This window comes from Callorhinus ursinus, unplaced genomic scaffold, assembly GCF_003265705.2.
Source record: "Callorhinus ursinus isolate GAN/ISIS: 27379988/994484 unplaced genomic scaffold, GSC_fseal_2.0 scaffold15, whole genome shotgun sequence".
Taxonomy (NCBI): Eukaryota; Metazoa; Chordata; class Mammalia; order Carnivora; family Otariidae; genus Callorhinus; species Callorhinus ursinus.
The window spans coordinates 6,870,515-6,888,073 of NW_027397077.1; the positions used below are offsets into that span (position 1 = coordinate 6,870,515).

Consider the following 17,559-nt stretch of genomic DNA (forward strand, 5'->3'; position numbering starts at 1 on the left):
GAGGCCCCTGGCTCAGAAATATGTCCAAAGCCCGATATTCTGGTTGCACAGAAAAGCTGACACCCCCTGAGCTGTCCTCTACCTCCCTTCTCTGAGAACCCTCTCCTGCTAAGCTCCCCTCCCAGGCACAGACCCCCTCTCTTATGAGCAGGCGAGCCAGTGGTCCATGAACTTCAGAGGCTCAGTGGGGAAGGAGCCTCAGTCCAGCTTGAGAGAGGCCTCTGGACCTTCTCCTCACTCCCTACCCAAGGCTGGGAGGTCTCTTCAGATCCCCAGGATGAGGTCAGGGCAGGAGGACTGCAAGTCGGAGAGATGGCAACAGCCCTAACTAGTATGGGGACTAGAGCTGTTCGGTACTCTAGGACATTCCACTCATCTTTCTTCCAACCTCAGGGGCGACACAACTGATGCCCCCTACACGCACGCACACACACGCACACACACACACACACACACACACACACACACACACACACACACACGGACACGGACCAGAGGTCTCTGGCTGAGCATGCAAGCCTACAAAACCTTCTCTAGGTCTGAGTGAGGATCAGAGGTACAGTGGTAAACAGGCATATCCATCTCTACCTCTCCAGATCATTGACCCCTCATCTTTGGGACCCTGCGCTTGAGCAGAAGAGCCTCCTTTTAAGCTTTACCCACATGTCCTCGGGGGCCTTAGGCTCCCCATGGCAGGGCCTCCTTTGGCCTGAGGTGACAGTGTACGCAGCAGTATGGGTAGAGAACAGCTGGACAGCTCCAGTCCCAAGGAAACCCCCACTCAGTTTACCAGGGAGCTCTTCCCCCAAACCCAGGGTTCCATGTATGACAGGGCAAAGAGCTGGGAACTCACAGGAGAGGGAGCTTGCTCCCCTCAGGGTGAGCTGGGGTCTCCCGACTGGCAGGATGGGGTCCTGAGCAAGACAGAGGAATGACCGCGATGCATGCCCTGGGCCCAGTCCCTGGCATCCCAGCTGCCCCCTTTAGCATCCAGGATGTGGGAGAGGAGCAGCATGAGGAGGAAACTGTTCTTGCTCTCCGGTGGAGTCTGCCCCTCTAGTGGCTATTGTGCGGTGGCCTTGACGAGTATAAATAGCCTGGGCCGTCCAGCATCTTGAAGCTGGTGCCTTGAAAGTGTGGAGCTGAGGCCTTGTTGCTGGCTCATCTCTCTCAAGGCTGCAAGGGCAATGATGGCAGGATTGGTGGGGGGGGGGGCTGGTCTTCATGCCCTGACAGTGTGTGTGTTGGGGGGGGGCTGTATATGTGTGAGGGGAGCTGCAGGTGGAGCAGGGAGCCCTGAGAAGGGCTAGAAAGGGACAGACACGGGCTGGCTACTGCACGCCTGGGTACTCAACCCACCCTTCTTGGTTCCATCACGAAGTCCCCAGGGCCCTGTAACCTGGATCAGGGCCTTGCCCTACCCTTCCTGTTCCCTGGAGCCTTCTTGCTGACCCTCCCCGTTTCCAGCCTCGGAGTCTTTGAATGTGCTGCTCACTTTGCCCAAAGCTCTCTTCCCCCACCTCTGCTTCTGGCACAGTTCCCACCTGACAGGGCCTTAGCAGAAATGTCACCTCCTAGGGAGGCTTCCCTCACCTCTATTCTCTCTCTAAAGCTGCCCTCCATTCCCTCAAAGCAGCCTGTCTCTCTTTCATAGCACTGACCACAATTTGCACTCGAATATTCGTTTGTTCATTTACTAGTTCAAGGGCCAGTGCCTGTGCGGTCACCGTTGAGTCTCCTGTGCCCAGCAGGTCGAGCACACGCCGGATACCCCATAAATACTCATTCCATCGAGGATCACCCCACTGCTCCCTCTGTGGAGTGAGGGGCCAAGGGGCCCTGCTCCCTCGGGTCGCCCCTGAAGGTTCAGGGGCAGGGACAGGAGGAGGCCGGCTTGGGCTGCTCTGGGCCTGGCATGGCCCAGAGGCAGGTTGGGACGAACTCCCTGGCTGCTAGGCAGGGCCGGTCCCTGGGGCCTGCCTAGGGCTGGGGTCACGTGGGCTGCAGTGGCTCTGAGAGGGGCCGGGGCCGACCCACGCTCCTGTGCACAGGCGTGGTCTGCGACTGTCCTGGGGGCTTGTTGGCCTCATCCGAGGCACCAGGGCCCAGGTTCACGTAGGCTGCAGGCAGCTGCACGTAGTGGTCCCCGAGCAGCCTGGCGACCACATGCTCCACTTCCTCCACCAGCACCGCGAAGGTGGGTCTCACCGCGGGGTCCGCAGCCCAGCAGCGGTGCATCACTGCATACCTGTAGGGGGAGGGGCATGTCAGAGCAGGGTGCATCCCCAGCTGGAGATTCCGGGCGGCCCACCTGCTGTGAATCCCCAGGGGCAGGCCACACAGGGATGAGGACAGGTGACAGGGCCTAGTGCCGAGCGCTGCCCAGTCAGGGGCGGCTCTTCTCAGCCTGCGGATTGCTATTCCAGTCCTGCCTCCCCACCTGGCAGAGGCCCAGTTGCCCCGAAGGTTAGGAGCTTGGACTCCCATGCCCGGTGACCTGAACAATGTGATCTTGGGCAAGTTCCTTAGGCTCTCTGTGCCTCTGGATCATGCCCTGATCACAGAGCTGTTGGGGCAGAGGGTGGGAGGACGCGGGTAAAGTGCGTAGCTTAGGGCGCAGTTTGTGAGCTATCACAGTTATATCTTATGTCTTTTAGGAAGGAAGCCCGTGTCCAGTGAAATGGGGATTAAAAGTCCTGAGCCTTGGACGTGGGGGGTGGCCGCAGTGGCACCGTGATTCCCAAGCAGTTTTTCTCTGGGTTTGCCTGTTGGGTCCTAATAAGTGCCTCTTCATCTTGGAAATGCCATCCCTGCCTTAAATGACACTAAGTGCCCTACACACAATAATCTCCTAATTCTCAGACTTTCTGACGGTGTTACTGTCATCATCCCAACTTTACAGATGAGGAAACAGGCCTCGAGAGGAGAATGGACTTGGCCTGGTCTAATGGATGCTGTGGTGGTCCACCCAGATCCCAGTGGCAGCTGCCGGCTCTTGCTGAAGCCCTCCCTAGGAAGTGCCCTAGGCAGAAGAGAGCTGCCTTCCCCAAGCTCTCACTGTGACCAATGACTTATTAATGCCTAGTCCCGGGACCAGGCCCCTTGATCTAAATTTTGTAACACTCTGAAGAGCCACCCCAGATCAAGCAGCCGCTATGGGATGGGCTACAGCCTCTGCTGCATCACACAGCATGGCAGCCCAGTTTCTCGCCCAGCCCAGTCCCACTTCCCTGGCCCCCAGTCTACCAAGAAACCCCCTGTACATATACCCCCCCGCTCAGAGGCTCTGTCAGGGAACCTGACCCGGCGGGGCAGACGGGCGGTAAAGGTGATTTCCCTTACTTCAAACCAGATGCACTAGTGAAATGAATAATAAAGATCAAACCCAAGGCAGGCAGGGCCAGAGGAAGGGTTACTCATACCCTTTTGGAACACAGCCTGAGACAGGAGTCATCAACCACCTTTACCTGTGACATGGTTCTTCCTGTTCTAACCACAAAGCCCTGGGCACAGGCAAGGCCCGCGTACCGCTTCTGCAGCTGAACCCTCGCACAGACCCACCGGGCAGGCACGGGGACAATGCAGCCGCCACCGTGCCTTGGGAACAGGGAATCTGAAACTATATTCAGTAGGGAAAAATTCTGATCTGGAGATGTGGAGGGGGCTAGTGTGGGAGCTAATGGAACCTTTCCTTGAGGTTAAGTGAATGGAAAAGATGGAAAACAGGCCCCCCTGGCGGGGGTGGGGTGAGAGGAGTGCTGAGAAATCAAAGCACTGGCCTCAACCCAGACTCTGAGTGGGGAGTACCGTTACCATGGCAACCATGATATCCTCCCAGCACTCAGCCCCAAATTGGGGTGGAACCGGTCCACAGATGAGGAAACTGAGGCCCAGAAAGGGGCCCTTTCCAGGTCGACCAGAGGATCAGTCAGAGAGCCAGCCGAGAGCTTTGTCTCCTGCTCCTCCCTTGTCTCTGGGGCCCAACTCCCTCCCACCTCCACCTCCACATACTCACAGAGAATTGGGACAATACTCAGGCTGGGGCAGGCGCCGACCCTGGGCCAGGTATTGAGTGAGGTCAAAAGGGTCAATGTGGGGGTATGGTGGGGCGCCCCGTGTCAGCAGCTCCCATAGCAGCACACCAAACGACCACTGTGGGAAGGGGAGAGGAGACTCAACTCTTACCCCAAATTTGGGGGCAGGTGGGCCCCCCAGGTCCTCTACCCCCCAGAACCCTCCAGCTGGAAATCCATCAGAGCCCACTCCTCAATACCTCATAAGCATCTTCCCTCAGTCTCTTCTCACCACTGGACCCTGCCCAGAGTTGGGCCTGGGAAGGCCCTGTATTGTCTGCAAGGAGCCAATGAGTTCACAGCCCCCTCGCGCCCTGGCAAGAGGAGTCCATCTTAGACCTGCTCCAGAGGTGGGCAAATGGGCTGTGGGGGGGGGGGGGGGCTGCTCAGCTTGGGGACTCCTGGGACTCAGCTCATCAGCTGGAGCTGAATGGGCAAGGCCGAGTGCTCTCCCAGGACACTGAGGCCTTGTGGACTCTGGGACAGGTGTGGCCTCACCACGTCAGACTTGGTGGTGAATCTGTAGGTCTGCAGGCTCTCCAGTGCCATCCATTTGACAGGGAGGCGAGCGTGGCGGCGCTGTTGAACACTGTAGTACTCCTTGTCCAGGACGTCTCGGGCCAGGCCAAAGTCAGCCACCTTGACAGTAAATGACTCATCCAGCCTGAGGGTGGGAGGGAAATCACACTCTGGACTAGCCCCCACCAGTCCCTGAACCCATTTGTTCCAGGCCTTCACAGGGCTTCAGAGCCACAGTGTCCAATCTATGCCTGCACAGGGCAGGCAGGAAAACAGAGGGCCAGAAAAGGGTGGACATGCCCAGGGCTGCACAGCAAGGGCTGGAGTGGGGGCCCTTCCCTGAGGTGCCTTTAGGCAGCTGCACACCCTGGTGCCCTGCCCCCCTTGCTTCACCCCAAATGTTCTGGCCCCTCACATGCAGTTCCGAGCAGCCAGGTCCCTATGCACAAACTTCTGCTCTGCCAGGTACTCCATGCCGCGGGCTACCTGAAGGCCGAAGCTGATGAGGTCCTTCACTGTGGGATTCTGGGGGCCACAGGTGAGTCAGTAAGCAAGGGCTTAGCAACGCATCCCCAGCCACTGCCCACGTCTCCTGACCCCCTCCCCCCACCCCCGCCTGCCCTGGGCCACCTGAGCACGGACCCGCTGGGGAGAGCGGATGAACTGAAGCAGGTCTCCATGGCGCATGTAGGGAAGCAGCACACGGGGCAGCCCTTCCGGTGGCAGCACGATACCGATGAGAGCCAGCACGTTTTGGTGGTGCAGACCGCGCATGAGCAGCCCCTCGTGCAGGAAGGCCTCTACCTCCTGCACCTCCGTGATGCCTGCAGAGTGGCTGGAGTCAGGCTCAGACCAGAGAGACCCTCTGCCAGGGTCAGATGGGGAAATGGAGAAGAAAGGTCTCCTGCTCCAGGTCACTCAGCAAGGTGGGGGAGCACAGCAGGGCCGGGGACCCTCCTGGCCTCTTCCCCACTTACGACTCAGCGACTTGATGGCACAGTGGATTCGATTCTGGTCCTCGTCTATGTATTCTCCGTGATAGACAACTCCAAAGTGGCCTGGGGAAGGGGAGATGGTGAGGGCGCCCCAATGGCCTGGGGTGCACACCACGTGCTGACACTGGCAACCAAACCCCAGAGCACCAGCTGGCCAATCTGACATTAAAAACAAGCAGCAGCTACACGGTGACAGAGCCTGCAGCCCACCCATGCCCGCCTAATCTGCCCCGGAATCCAAAGATGAGCAAATGGAGGCTCAGAGAGGTTCTGTGATATTCCCAAGGTCACAAAGCTTGGTGAGAAGGCCAGAACAGAGTCCTGCCTAAATGTCCCTTGAGCCCATGCCATCTCAGGACTCCATCTGTGCCCCAGCCCCACCTGTCTTGGCCCACACACCTTTGCCAATGACTCGGTCACTGTGGGTGACCACCCGCTCATGGGGGATCAGCACATCCTTGACTTCGGCCAGGAGCGCAGAATCCAGGTCCCCAAGCTGGATGGACGCTGTCCGCAGCAGTGGGACGCAGGACCCATCCCCACTGTCTGAGGAGGACGCTTTGTGGTCCCGGGTGGTGGAATCCGGACCATCCAGACCATCAGCGTCAGGGGCTGCTGTGGAGGAGACGGAGTGAGGGGCCCGTGGAGCCAAGGGTGTGGCTCGAGCTCTCAGTGCTTCCCCCATCTCACCAAGGCCATTTCTGTAGTCAGAGCCCGAGCGGAGCACAGGCAAGGGCACCGCTCCAGCCGTCCGGTCCAAGGATACCAGGTCGCCTGGGTTTAGAGACAGGACTATGGAAAGACAGCCCTTGGTGGACAGCCTCTCCAAACGCCTAGAGGCTGCCCTGTACCCAGGGGGTGTGGGCAGACCGCCAAGGCCTGGGCGGAAAGAGGATATAGAGACTTGGAGAGGCCATGGTTTGGGGGTACAGGCTGAGTCGGGAGGGGAGTGGAGAGCTCACCTAGCTGTTTCCTCCGCCGGTAGCTGAAGATCAGCGCAGCGGCCAGCGCAGCCACAAGCAGGAGCAGGGCCAGCAGGACACCAAGGAGTAGCCCCTGGGGGACCCCCTCCGGGCCTGGCCGTACCACCCTGCCCAGGATGTGACATTCATCATCCACGCAGACCTGGGGGCAGGTAGCAGCTCAGGCCCAGCCTGCAAGCCCCGGCCCACGTCTCCCGTGGAGGGCCAGCTGAGCTGCCTACCTGCAGGGGGACACCGTCCTCGTCGAGTTGCAGGGAGGGGGGCAGGGGGCAGATGACCACATCTCCCCGGAGCTCATGCTGGCAGCTCTTACCATCCACGGTCACGTTCACATCCACACAATCAGCCACCGCACCCAGCCCAATATACTGCAAAGACAGTCATGAGGACTGGCCAGTGCCCCCATCTCCTCTGGGAAAGGCTTCAGCCCTAACCCTCCACCATCCCTACCCTCCATCCCCCACACTTACCTCAAACTTAACGGCATGCTCCTCAGGCTTCAGTGGGGCCAGGTCAGTGCTGGGTGCATGTGGTGGGGGCAGGAAGCGAAAGCCTGGCAGTGTGAAGCCAGCAGCTCCGTCCCCCTGGGCGCTCAGGTTCCCTGTCACCCACCCCTGGGGGCTTCGGACCACATATTCGGGCAGGCGGCACGAGTGCTGCTCCGGGAGCCGTCCCTCACACTGCTGGAGCCCAGGCAAGAGTGGTTAGCCAAGCATTCCATCTCCGGCCACCCCGGTCTCCTCAGCCCAGCGTGGGGTAGAGCTGGAACTCAGGGGACCCATCCAGCCTTCTTCCCTCCTGGCTAGTGCCCGCTTGGCAGCTGCCCGTGCCCACTCACCCTGTTTTCCACTGCCCTAAGCCCATCATGGAATGACAGCACTAGGTGCCATGCCGAAGTCAGATGCTGGCCACGGATGGTGACGTGGGAGCCACTGTGGAGCAGAGCAGTGTGGTGGGCTTGGGGTGCTCTCTCGGGCCAGCTCCCTCATTCCTAGGAGACCAGAGCGGGCAAGGGGGTGGCACTTACATGTAGCCACAGTTGGGGCTGATGCCCAGCACAACAGGGTCTTCCAGGTAGTGGAAGTTCCAGGAGCCAGGTACCACAGCACCGCCCACCTGTAGGTGAATGGGAACGATGGCCGTAGCCGCCCCAGGGGGCGTGGTGCATAAAAGCTGCCCCTCGATGACCCTGCAGAAAGGGGTGGGGGATTGGGCTCAGGATCACCCTCCGTGATGGCCAGACCTACCTTCTCCAAGGGTCGGCCAATCCCTCCCAGTTCCTCTGTTGGTCATTCCAACCTGCCCATACTCGGTGGGTCTGTTTGAAGATGGGGCCATTAAGTCTTCCAGGAAGGAGGGGCGGGAACACGTTCCCCACAGCCTTGGTTGGAGCTAATAAACTCTGCGATGGGCTGTCTTGCCATCCCCAAACCACCTCTGGGCTGGAGGGGGCAACAGACCCTTCTTCCTGGACCTGCTCCCTACACTGACCATGTGACTGAGCTCTCCTCTCTCTGCACTGGCAGGATCCAAGTCCCACGTGGTAAGGGTTCTCCAGGGAAGGGGGCAGGTGCCCTGTAGCCTCCCCTCCCCTGGCCTGTTGGCACTTACTGTTCCAGTGGGCACTCAGTCCCATTGACCAGCACAGCCTGGCTGGTACCTAGAGACAGGCCCTTGCCTTCAAGGGTCAGGTGGGTGCCCCCTGCCCGTGGGCCAAAGAGGGGTTTTACTGCTGTCAGCACCGGCTCCTAAGAGGGTATGGAGGTGTCTTAGCTTGGCATAAGAGGCCTTCCACTCCAAGCCCCTCACTGCCCATATTGCCCAGCTGGCCAAAGGCACAGACAAGGCAAGTGGCCTCACCATGAAAGAGAAGCCTTGTAGCATGGAGGTGCCATCTATCCGGAAGTGCTTGCCTGGGGGCATGTTGGTCACGGTGAGGCTGATATTGGCGGGTCCAGCTGGCTGCATGCCTGAGGGCTCCACCTCACACTCAAGCTCCTCTACAAGGTTTTTCTGGGGCACTGGTCTAGGGCACCAGGGGAATCCAAGGTCAGTCAGGGGTCACACAGGCTTGGCTGCATGCCTGCCACATATCAGGTCTCCTCTGAGGCTAAAGATGGCATCTCTTCACTCCCCTTCCTCCAGGGTAGGCAGGATCTGGTGAGGCAGGGACTAACCTTGCCCAGTTCCATGACTCAACAGATGGGTAGGGCATATATAGGCTCAAGAAGGGACAGAGATGTCTCCTCAGACACCAAGCAGCCAGAACCACTGCAGCTTGCCTCCTACCTCCTTGCCCCCAACAAGCAGAAGACAGGGTCTCAGAGGGAAAGGGCTGCTTGGTCACCCCTGTCAGGGATAGGAAGGGCAGAGACCAGATTACACCTGAGGTTTGAACTGTCCAATCGGCAGGGACTTTGGCCCACGGTGACTTGATGGGTGCCCTCACGCATCAGATCAGCAGGGTTCAGGTAGAAGTTGGAGCCGCACAGGGTCAGCCTTGTGCTGCCCCTTTGGGGTCCACTCTGCGGGTAGAACTGAAGAGGGGGAGAGAGCCTGAGTCCCTTGTGTGGGTCAGGGCTCTCAGCTGTCTGCTTTCCCCAGAGTTTTTGGTCATGCCCTTGCTTGCCCTCCCTCCAGTTCCCTAGGTCACTCCCTAGTCCTTACTCAGGCACTTTTCTGCCTCCAAGTCTCTGCATGTGCCATCCTCTCTGCCAAAAATACCCTTCTTGGTGATACTGAGGACATTCCAGTCCTGAGGATCATGGTTAAGACATGCTGACCCCCCGCCTGGGTGACTCAGTTGGTTAAGCGTCAGACTCTTGATTTTGGCTCAGGTCATGATCTCAGGGTTGTGGGATCAAGCCCCATGTTGGGCTCCACCCTCAGCAGGGAGTCTGCTTAAGATTATCTCCCTCTCCCACTCCCCCGCTCATGTGCACACATGCATGCGTGCTCTCTCTTAAATAAATAAATCTTTAAAAAAAAAAGAAACTAAAAGAAATAGTATTAAAAAAAAAATTTTTTTTTTTTTTTAGATTTTATTTATTTATTTGACAGAGAGAGACACAGCGAGAGCAGGAACACAAGCAGGGGGAGTGGGAGAGGGAGAAGCAGGCTTCCTGCTGAGCAGGGAGCCTGATGTGGGACTCGACCCCAGGACCCTGGGATCATGACCTGAGCCGAAGGCAGACGCTTAACGACTGAGCCACCCAGGCGCCCAGTATTAAAAAATTTTTAAAAAGACAGGCTGAGACCCACCCCAGGCCCAGCTTGTCCCACCCTTACCTGTGCCTTGCCAAGCAAGCCATACCTCAGTAAGCTCAGGTAGGCAATGATCCTGTTGCCAGGAGCCAGGACACTCCTTCTGCCGGCCACACATGTCTCCACACCAGCCACAGCCCATGAAACGCTGTGCCCGCAGACAACTCCCACAGGTGAGGAAGTGGCGGCAGCCAGGGCCCTGGATAGGTACCTGGAAGACCTTGGAGTGGTAGACAGGGGGCTCAGGGGTGCTGGGAGGGGGAACCAGATCCCATTGACGCCCTGGTTATTGTAGGTCAGGGTGGCAGGACTGGATGGAGGGGCTATGCTCCCACAGTCCTGGCCCCAGGCCTGACCCAGTCCCACCTTACCTGGTCCCCAGAGGCAAAGAACAGGTGGTCTCCAAGGCGACTGACATCCCGTTGCGTGGGCTGCCCATTGCTGCCCAGTGAGAAATTGGACACATACAGCAAGTAGTTGAGAGATCTGGCCAGTTCCACCTGGGACAGGTTAGCTGTGAGCAAAATGGAAATGGGGATGGGGACCCAGGGACAGGGAGCCATGGAGATGGTGGGAGTCCTACCTGCAGGACGCGCCCATCGGCTGTGCCCATGTGGGCCACTGTGACATTGTCGAGGCGTGTCACGTGCAGTGCAGTGACCTGCACTGGTCCTAGCAGCCCGTTGAAGAGGTCCACACGTAACAGGCTGCCGCTGACCAGCAGAGGGAAGTGATGGCAGCTGGTGTTGTGGCTGGGGGCCTCCAGGCCAGGCTGGGGAGGGCCAGGGAAGGGGTCAGGGGTCATCACCTCTGTCAGTAACCACAGCAGCCCAAACCCCCATCCTTTACCTAGCTTAGCTAGATAAGGCCCCACGCCTGCCACTTACCTGCCCCCTTCCACCTATGGGTCTCTCAGAGGCAGTAAGGCCAGGAAAGAAGGCCCAGGCTAGAAGACCGGCTTCTCCCATGCCTTGCTCTGACCTGCCATGTTCGTTCTGATAATGACTTAGAGTCTTACAGGCCCAACCCCATTCTGTCCTCACAACCGCCCTATAAAGTGGGTGCTCTCACCACCCCCATTTTGCAGATAAGGAAATGGGCTCAGAGTGTATTTGGTCACTTGTCCGGGCCTCTCAGGAGAGGAGCCAGTAAGAAGTCCGAGCTCTTGACCAGTCCTCTTCCGCCCCCTGCCGGTTATGCCCTGCACTTCAGCCTGGGCTTCCGTTTCCGCTCCAGCGTAAGGTGGCTAAACTCTGAAGGTAATTGCGGCAGCATGGGACTGGTAACATGGTCCTTCTCCCTGAGATTCCAAAGATCTTCCCGCACCTCCAGCTGCTACCTGGATCCCCTTCAGGGTACAAAAGGGAAAAATCAAGGCCTGAAGCCTAGGCCCCAGGGATTGTGAGACACCTCTCCCCTGCTCTTAACGGGAAGGTATTTGAGGGGCTGCACTTAAGGCCCCACGGCAGGACTGTGGAAGCTTCTGAGAAATCAGATCAGGGTAAAAATGCAAGGTATTGGAGGTGAGTGCAAAGCGCAGGCAGGGCTAGTAGCCCTAGCTGCTTGGGACCTTCCCTTGCTAGCCCTGAGGCTCCCATCAAACCAAGTATGCTTAACCTAGTGCTCAGACCTCGGTGCTGATCAGGAGCCCTAGGGGTGCAGAGCTGGGCCCAGAAACTCTACACGCTCTTCATCTGTAGCCCGGGTGGGTGGGAACTGGGACTCTGTCCTCAGTTGAGGCGGGGGGAAAGGGGCCTGGCCTTCGCCGGAAGCCATCCAGGTGTTTTCAGCATGACTCAGGGACAGGTGAGGCTGCGGGGTGGAAAGGAGGCCCTACTCCAGTCAGGGCCACACCCCTGTCTGCTTGCTTCTGGGTTCCAGGGCCGTAGCTCTGGGTTTCCAGGCTTGTCTATGAGCCCATGGCTCCTGAAAACATGACTCAAGTGTCCAGGGCCCCACAGAGGAGGGTGACTGCTCCAGACTTAAACCCTACCTGAACCCACAGAGGGCAGGTGCCAGATAAGAGCCCCACAGGCTTCCTGAGGCCAGCCACAATCAGCACACAGTGGGTGTAGCCTGGAGACTATGTGCCCCGTCACCAGGCAAACACAGTATAGGCTGGTTCACACACCTCCCAGGGGCCTGGCCAGCTTGTGAGCCATCTTGAGATTAGTCCTCCTAGAACCTGGCACTGCCAACTCATGCTGGATGTCTTCTGACCTACTGACCACCAGCCAAGTCAGGGAGAGGTTCTGACTCCCTGAGGGAAAGCGAGGAGGGCAGGCGGGGCTGCCCAGGCCCAGACAAGGGCTCTCTACCCCTAGGGTCTCTGCAACCCAGAGAGACTTAGCTGAGGGAGTGAGGCTGGAAACTGCCCACTCCTCGCTGTTTGTAAGTTCTCCTCCCACATCTGAGGCATCAATAAGAGCTAGAAAGGAATCAGCGGGGAATGTCACAGAAGGGCCAGGGCCACAGGGCAACGAAAGACTCTGAGAGCAGTGCCTGTGAGTCAGCTCACTGAAAGACCACTCCTCTAAGGCTGTTCACCCCGTTGCCTTGGTTTAATCTCTTATTAGCTAGGGTAGGACTGTTTCAATGGCTCTAAATGGTCGGTTTGGATTTTATCCTCAGCATCTTTTAACAAATGTCCTGTTTGTCTCTCCTCCAGCTCCCTGACACCATGGCTGGAGAGAACCTGGGTAGGGTCTGCTGGAAAGAGCCCCCAGTTCAGCATGGACTGGGAGATCGCCTGACTGGGGTGAGAAGGGAAACTGGAGCAAGGCCCCAACTATAGTGAAAGAAAGCCTGGGACTCCTTCATGGTGAACCAATTCCAACCACCCCCTCCTAAGGCTTTACTCATCCCCAGATGTTTACAGTTGCTTGCACAAGACTGGGGTGAGCCTCCTGGAATTTACAAGAGCCAAGCCGCCTCCACCATGTCCTACGTCCACCCCATAGAGAACGCCCATAGAGAACAATCGGGGACGAGTGTGTCAGTGAAGCCCAAGCCATGCAGGCTCTCAGACAAGCCCCCAAACTTCCAAGGCCCAGGAAGCTCCCTGAATTGGGGGTGGGGGCTTTCTCTGGCAACTCCTGCCCCACCCTCTTTGGAGAGCAGAACAAAACAAGTGCTTCCAAAGGGAAAACAAAACTGTGTTGGTGAGTAGCTGTATCTGTGTGACTCTGTTAGCATCTGCCGTGTAGGGGGCTGTTTCTCTGTGTGTGTGCCTGAGGGAATGTGTGGTGGGCCAGTAGGAGGGGATCCCATCCTTCTACCCGGAGTTTGGCAGTGTGTCTGCCAGAGACAGTTGAGATGCAAGCCGGTTCTCACACAATCTGGGAAACTACCTAAAAAATCAAAGGCCATGGTAACTGAGAGGGTGAAAGAGCAAAATGGAGGAGCAACAGGGGCTAGCCTGGCTGGGAGGTGAACCTCCAGGGTAGCCTGGGCTTGGCTGATCCCCGCACCCCGGCACCACTCCACCCCGCTGCCCCAGTACTAAGGAACTGGATGGAAGAGAAAACTTGTCCCCTCCTGCCCTTTCCCCTCTCAGCCCCTCTCACTGGATTCAGCCACCTGCTCCCAGGTGAGGGTCCCTTCTTTCTGCTCACCGGGTTGGGGCAAAAACTGGGTGACTGGAAGAAGTTGAGACCTCGCTGCAGGCCGTGGAGGACCGGAGACTCACAGCAGCGCTTCACACCCTGCTCAATGAGAATGTCCACCAGGTCGATGGGAAAGGCACAGACGACAGAGTTGGGACTCACACCGGGGCTGCTGTCTCTCCGAGCCGTGAAGACTCCAAATAGCACTTCTTGGCCCTCGGTGATGCTCAGCTCCATGGCCAACCGGCTGCCCACGGGAGCGGTGTGGGCGGCTCTCAGCACCGGATAGGGCTGTCCTCCCTCAGAGGCCCTGCGGCGCCGGCGTTTGGGCGCGAATCGGCAGTCGAGGACCAGCTCACGGTAGTCGCCCAGGTCGGGCTCAGCAGCGCTGAGCCGTGCCAGGCGCGTGTGCAAGGCACCCGGGGCAGCTGTCTCGCTGACCCGCTGCACGGTCAGGAAATAGACAAAGTCCCTGGTGCGGAAACTGTACACGTACTCGATAGGGTAGGAAGCCAGATGCTGGGGCAGCACCGACAGTGCTGCAAAGCCAGGTGCGAATCCTGAGGCATCGGCTTTGAGGCGCCGGATGGACACTGAGCGGGGGCTGAAGCTCGCGGCCACTGTCTCATCCAGTGAGGATGCTGCGTAGAAGTAGGAGGCATGGCCCTGCTCAACCACGGTCACGACGGTACCCAGAGGGCTGGCCACACAGTCAGGGCACTCCTCAGGTTGGTTGTGGTGGGCGGAGAAGAGGCAGACTGGCGGTGCCAGGTGCAAGGCTGTCCCTCGGGGCTCAAGCTCGTGCAGGAAGCAGCGGCCATGCAGGCTTGAGCCACAGCTGACCAGGGCGGGCAGCGCCGGCTCCAGTACCAGCACCTGTGCATCTGTGTCTTCCTGTGGGCCGTGGGGGCCCGGGCCACAGGCTGCACATGTCTGGCAGCCAGGGTCCCCAACAGGGCCCGTGGCCAGGCTCTCTACTGGCTGCAGGCCAGGCCCAAGCACGTACAGGCGATTGCGTGTAGCCACGAACACGGCACTCCCGTCCTTGCCGCCCTCGTAGGTCGTTATGGCTTGCACCGGAGCTCCGGCCGAGAAGCTGGGCACCTCGTACTCCACGTCAAAATCGCGCAAGGCGGCGAAGGAGTTGCGTGGGCACTGCCAGGACCCGCTGGTCAGCAGCGGCGGCAGCAGCAGCAGGAACAGTGAGGGCTGGGACGGCAGCGGGAGAAGCTCCATCCAGGCCCAGCTGGGCCCCGCAGGGACTCCTGCAGGCCTGGGCCTGGCTGGGAGCCGACTTGAGGGAAGTCGAAGCTGGGACCCGCGTCCAGAGCCGGTCCTGAGAGCCCTCCGGCAGCTGAGCCCCGCCCGGGGCTACCGTGACGCCCAGCGCTCTCCCCTGCCCTCGGGTCTGAGCACCTGGCACCAGGTGGACACACAGACACCGCCAGGGAACAGAGAAGCCGCCTCACCTGCCGCCCCAGCTGCCGCTCAAAGCCTCAGCTCAGAGCAAAGTCGGCCTGAGGGCGCTGGGCGGGGCGGGCGGGGCCAGAGTGTGGGGGCGGAGCTGTAGGCGGGGCCTGTCGAAGGCCTGGACTAACCGGCCCCACCACCCACCCGACTCTCCAGGCCCTCGCAGGCCTGTCACCTACCCTTCTTGGGCGCGTTTTTCTCCGTGACGTGTGGGTGGGTGTGCGTGGAGTGGCCCAGAGAGAGGTAAGGAGGGCTGAGCCGTCCCTCACGGCCCCCCAAGCCCGACTAGGCTGAAGTGAGGAGGGAAGGGGGCCCAGCACCAGTGAGGGTTTGAGAACCACCTGGCTTATTTCTTCCCTTGTCACCGGTATACAGCAACACGCGCAGACGCTGGTTCCCGAACAGGGCCTGGGGGCCCCTGAGAGGCCAAGAAGGTGTGGAAGACCAGAGGGGAGACGTGGGGCCCTCCAGTGGTACTGCTACCCTCTCTGGTCAGGGGCCATGGTTCCTTGGGCCTGCCCTGGGATGTCAGTGCCAGGATGGTGTCGGAGGAAGGTGCGTTGCACCCTCCCTGCCCAAGGCAGTAGGGCTTATGTGTTGGGGCCTACCCTGCTGGCTGGACATTAGAGTCAGAGAAGAGGCAGCTTATGTGGAGGCCCAACCCTTGCTCTGGTACCTCCGCGGCTGCCTCAGTCTGCAGAATTTGCAGGATGGGGATAACAGAACACAGGGCCGGCCTTCTTTGCTGGCTGTGCTCCGGTCCCCCCTGCTATGGGGGGAACATGGTCTTTCACAGGGGACCTCTAACCTGCTCTGTGAGCTGTGCTGGGCCTCCGTCTCTCTGTCTCTGAAATGAGGATGTAGTTCTAACTAGGTGGCTGCCCAGAGTTCTCTCTTTGGTGTGTGAGGTGTATGGGATTGGGAGGAGGAAAGGCAACTTTGCCTCTTACACCTGGATTTCAGCAGCCGCTCCTTGATAACTGGTTCTCCCCAGGACTGGAGAGGGGCTTTGGGGGACGTCGTCAGCCTGACAGCCCCCTCAGCCAAGTGGGCCTGGACCCTGTGGTGGGGGGAGGTTCATAGAGTGGCCCCAGGCTGAGGTCTGAGGGATCTGTGAACTGTGGGTCCCAGGGCTTTGGATGGTAAGAGAGGTGGGACAGAGAGGAGCTTTCAGCCCAGCAGGATTCATTCAGCCTGACTTTTGGAGCTGTATCTTCTGTACTCCCCCATCCAGACCATGCTCCTTGTTCCTCCTTCCAGGAGCACCTTTTTCCTTTCCTCCTCTTGAAACAGATGGCACCTCCTCCAGGAATCCTTCCTGATCCTGTCAATGCCGGATCCATTTTGTGGGTCCCACAGATCCTGTGCTATACCCACCCCAGCACAGTTGACTCTGGATACCTGGCTCCCCCTTTTCCCCATCCCTAGTGCTGGACTCCCTCCCTGCTCAAGGTTGGAGGTCAATGAGCACCTGGTGGAGAGAGGAAATGCAGGAGTGGGCAGCTACACCCAGTGTCGGGAGGATTCCAAGCCTCGGGCAACGTTAAAAGGCACTCCCTTCTCTAACCAGAATTGGCCTGGAAATGAATAAATACCCATAAAAAAATCATGGCATGGTTCCTGTGTTTCACAGCCAACATGCACATGCCTGATAGTCATGCACAGCAAAACTGAAATGAAACAGTCTCCGCTGGCACTAAGACATAGTTTCTTGGACCCCCATCCTGCCTCAGGATGTTGGGAGAGACTTTTGTGGGTTGGGAGGAGACTTCAGGGCCCTCCTTGATCACCCTATCCACCCGTTTTGAGGGTTGGGGTACAGCAATCAACAGTTGATTCTTTGCTGCCACCGTGTGGCCAAGATGTTGGCTGCCCCCAGGCCAGCGTACCTTCCTGGGTAGCCCCGGTCCTTGATAGCAAGCATCTACAGGAGCACCCCTTCCTTCTCTCCCAATTGCTCCGTCTGCAGGAGGGGGGAGGCAAACCATGTGGGGGAAGTCTGTGCTAGGTATAAATGCTCCCCCAAGCTGAGCTCATAAGGCCTGGCCCATATTTGACTTAGGACCTTAGCCCAACTACCCTGGCATCTGTGACCTCAAAGGAGTGCCCTCTTTTCCCATTTTGGGCTCTCACACCCCTCTGAACACTACTCCAAAGAACTAGTGCTGGCCTTTTTCTCCAACCCAAAGAGATCATCTGAGTGTCAGCAGGGGATCTCTCTAACCACAGTATGACCGTATCTTTCTGCAACTTTAAAACATTCAGTGGCTCCCCAATGCCAGAATTTTACCTGGAGTTCAAGAACCCTAGGCCTTGAAAACTCCTCCGGCTTTAGTGTAAACCAGTAATACCAGGTTCTTTACCAGGTCCTTTGCTTTGCACGTGCTGGTTCCTTCACTAGGAACACCTTCCCTGTTTGCCTGTTATTCCTTCCTTGATCCCCAGATAAACCCCACACTTTAGGTGCCTCCTGATTGTGACCACTCCTTTCCACACCCACCCAGAATAGGTGCTGAACTGCAGAGAAGCTGAGAACCCTATGAGGATCACAGCAGCCAACAGGGGCTCCTAGGGGCGGACCACTGACCAGAAGAATGCCAATAGCAGTCCTGGCATCACCCTGGCCCCAGAGACAGTGGTTTGGTGCACT

At 58.6% G+C, this 17,559-nt stretch overlaps 1 protein-coding gene across 4 annotated transcripts; it reads right to left on the reverse strand.

Moving 5' to 3' along the window:
- Positions 1–1,689: 1,689 nt before the first annotated feature.
- Positions 1,690–14,932, reverse strand: MST1R (macrophage stimulating 1 receptor). Of its 4 annotated transcripts, none has more exons than XM_073901227.1 (20): positions 13,449–14,932; positions 10,418–10,606; positions 10,206–10,334; positions 9,884–10,054; positions 8,956–9,107; positions 8,431–8,596; positions 8,182–8,318; positions 7,598–7,759; positions 7,409–7,502; positions 7,041–7,250; positions 6,792–6,938; positions 6,550–6,712; positions 6,278–6,361; positions 5,987–6,202; positions 5,570–5,650; positions 5,235–5,416; positions 5,008–5,117; positions 4,572–4,737; positions 4,016–4,152; positions 1,690–2,248 (listed from the first exon to the last, which is right to left on the reverse strand). In XM_073901227.1, exons 1-20 carry the CDS (start codon positions 14,673–14,675, stop codon positions 1,993–1,995), a joined length of 4,179 nt encoding a protein of 1,392 aa, XP_073757328.1. In that variant the 5' UTR covers positions 14,676–14,932; the 3' UTR covers positions 1,690–1,992. The 4 variants fall into 4 exon arrangements, 3 of the variants coding, with proteins under 3 accessions (XP_073757328.1, XP_073757329.1, XP_073757327.1); XM_073901228.1 differs by having other exon boundaries at positions 5,987–6,199; positions 7,041–7,253; XM_073901226.1 differs by having other exon boundaries at positions 7,041–7,253.
- Between the last annotated feature and the right edge of the window lie 2,627 nt (positions 14,933–17,559).

What these genes read in the sequence shown, in the direction of transcription:
- MST1R (XM_073901226.1), bottom strand. Translation starts at nt 14,675, where the DNA reads ATGGAGCTTCTCCCGCTGCCGTCCCAGCCCTCACTGTTCCTGCTGCTG. An exon ending in CCGATGGGCGCGTCCTGCAG is followed by an intron (nt 10,335 to 10,417) that starts GTAGGACTCCCA and finishes AACCTGTCCCAG; the next exon opens with GTGGAACTGGCCAGATCTCT. An exon ending in TTAGGGCAGTGGAAAACAGG is followed by an intron (nt 7,254 to 7,408) that starts GTGAGTGGGCAC and finishes CCTGGGCTCCAG; the next exon opens with CAGTGTGAGGGACGGCTCCC.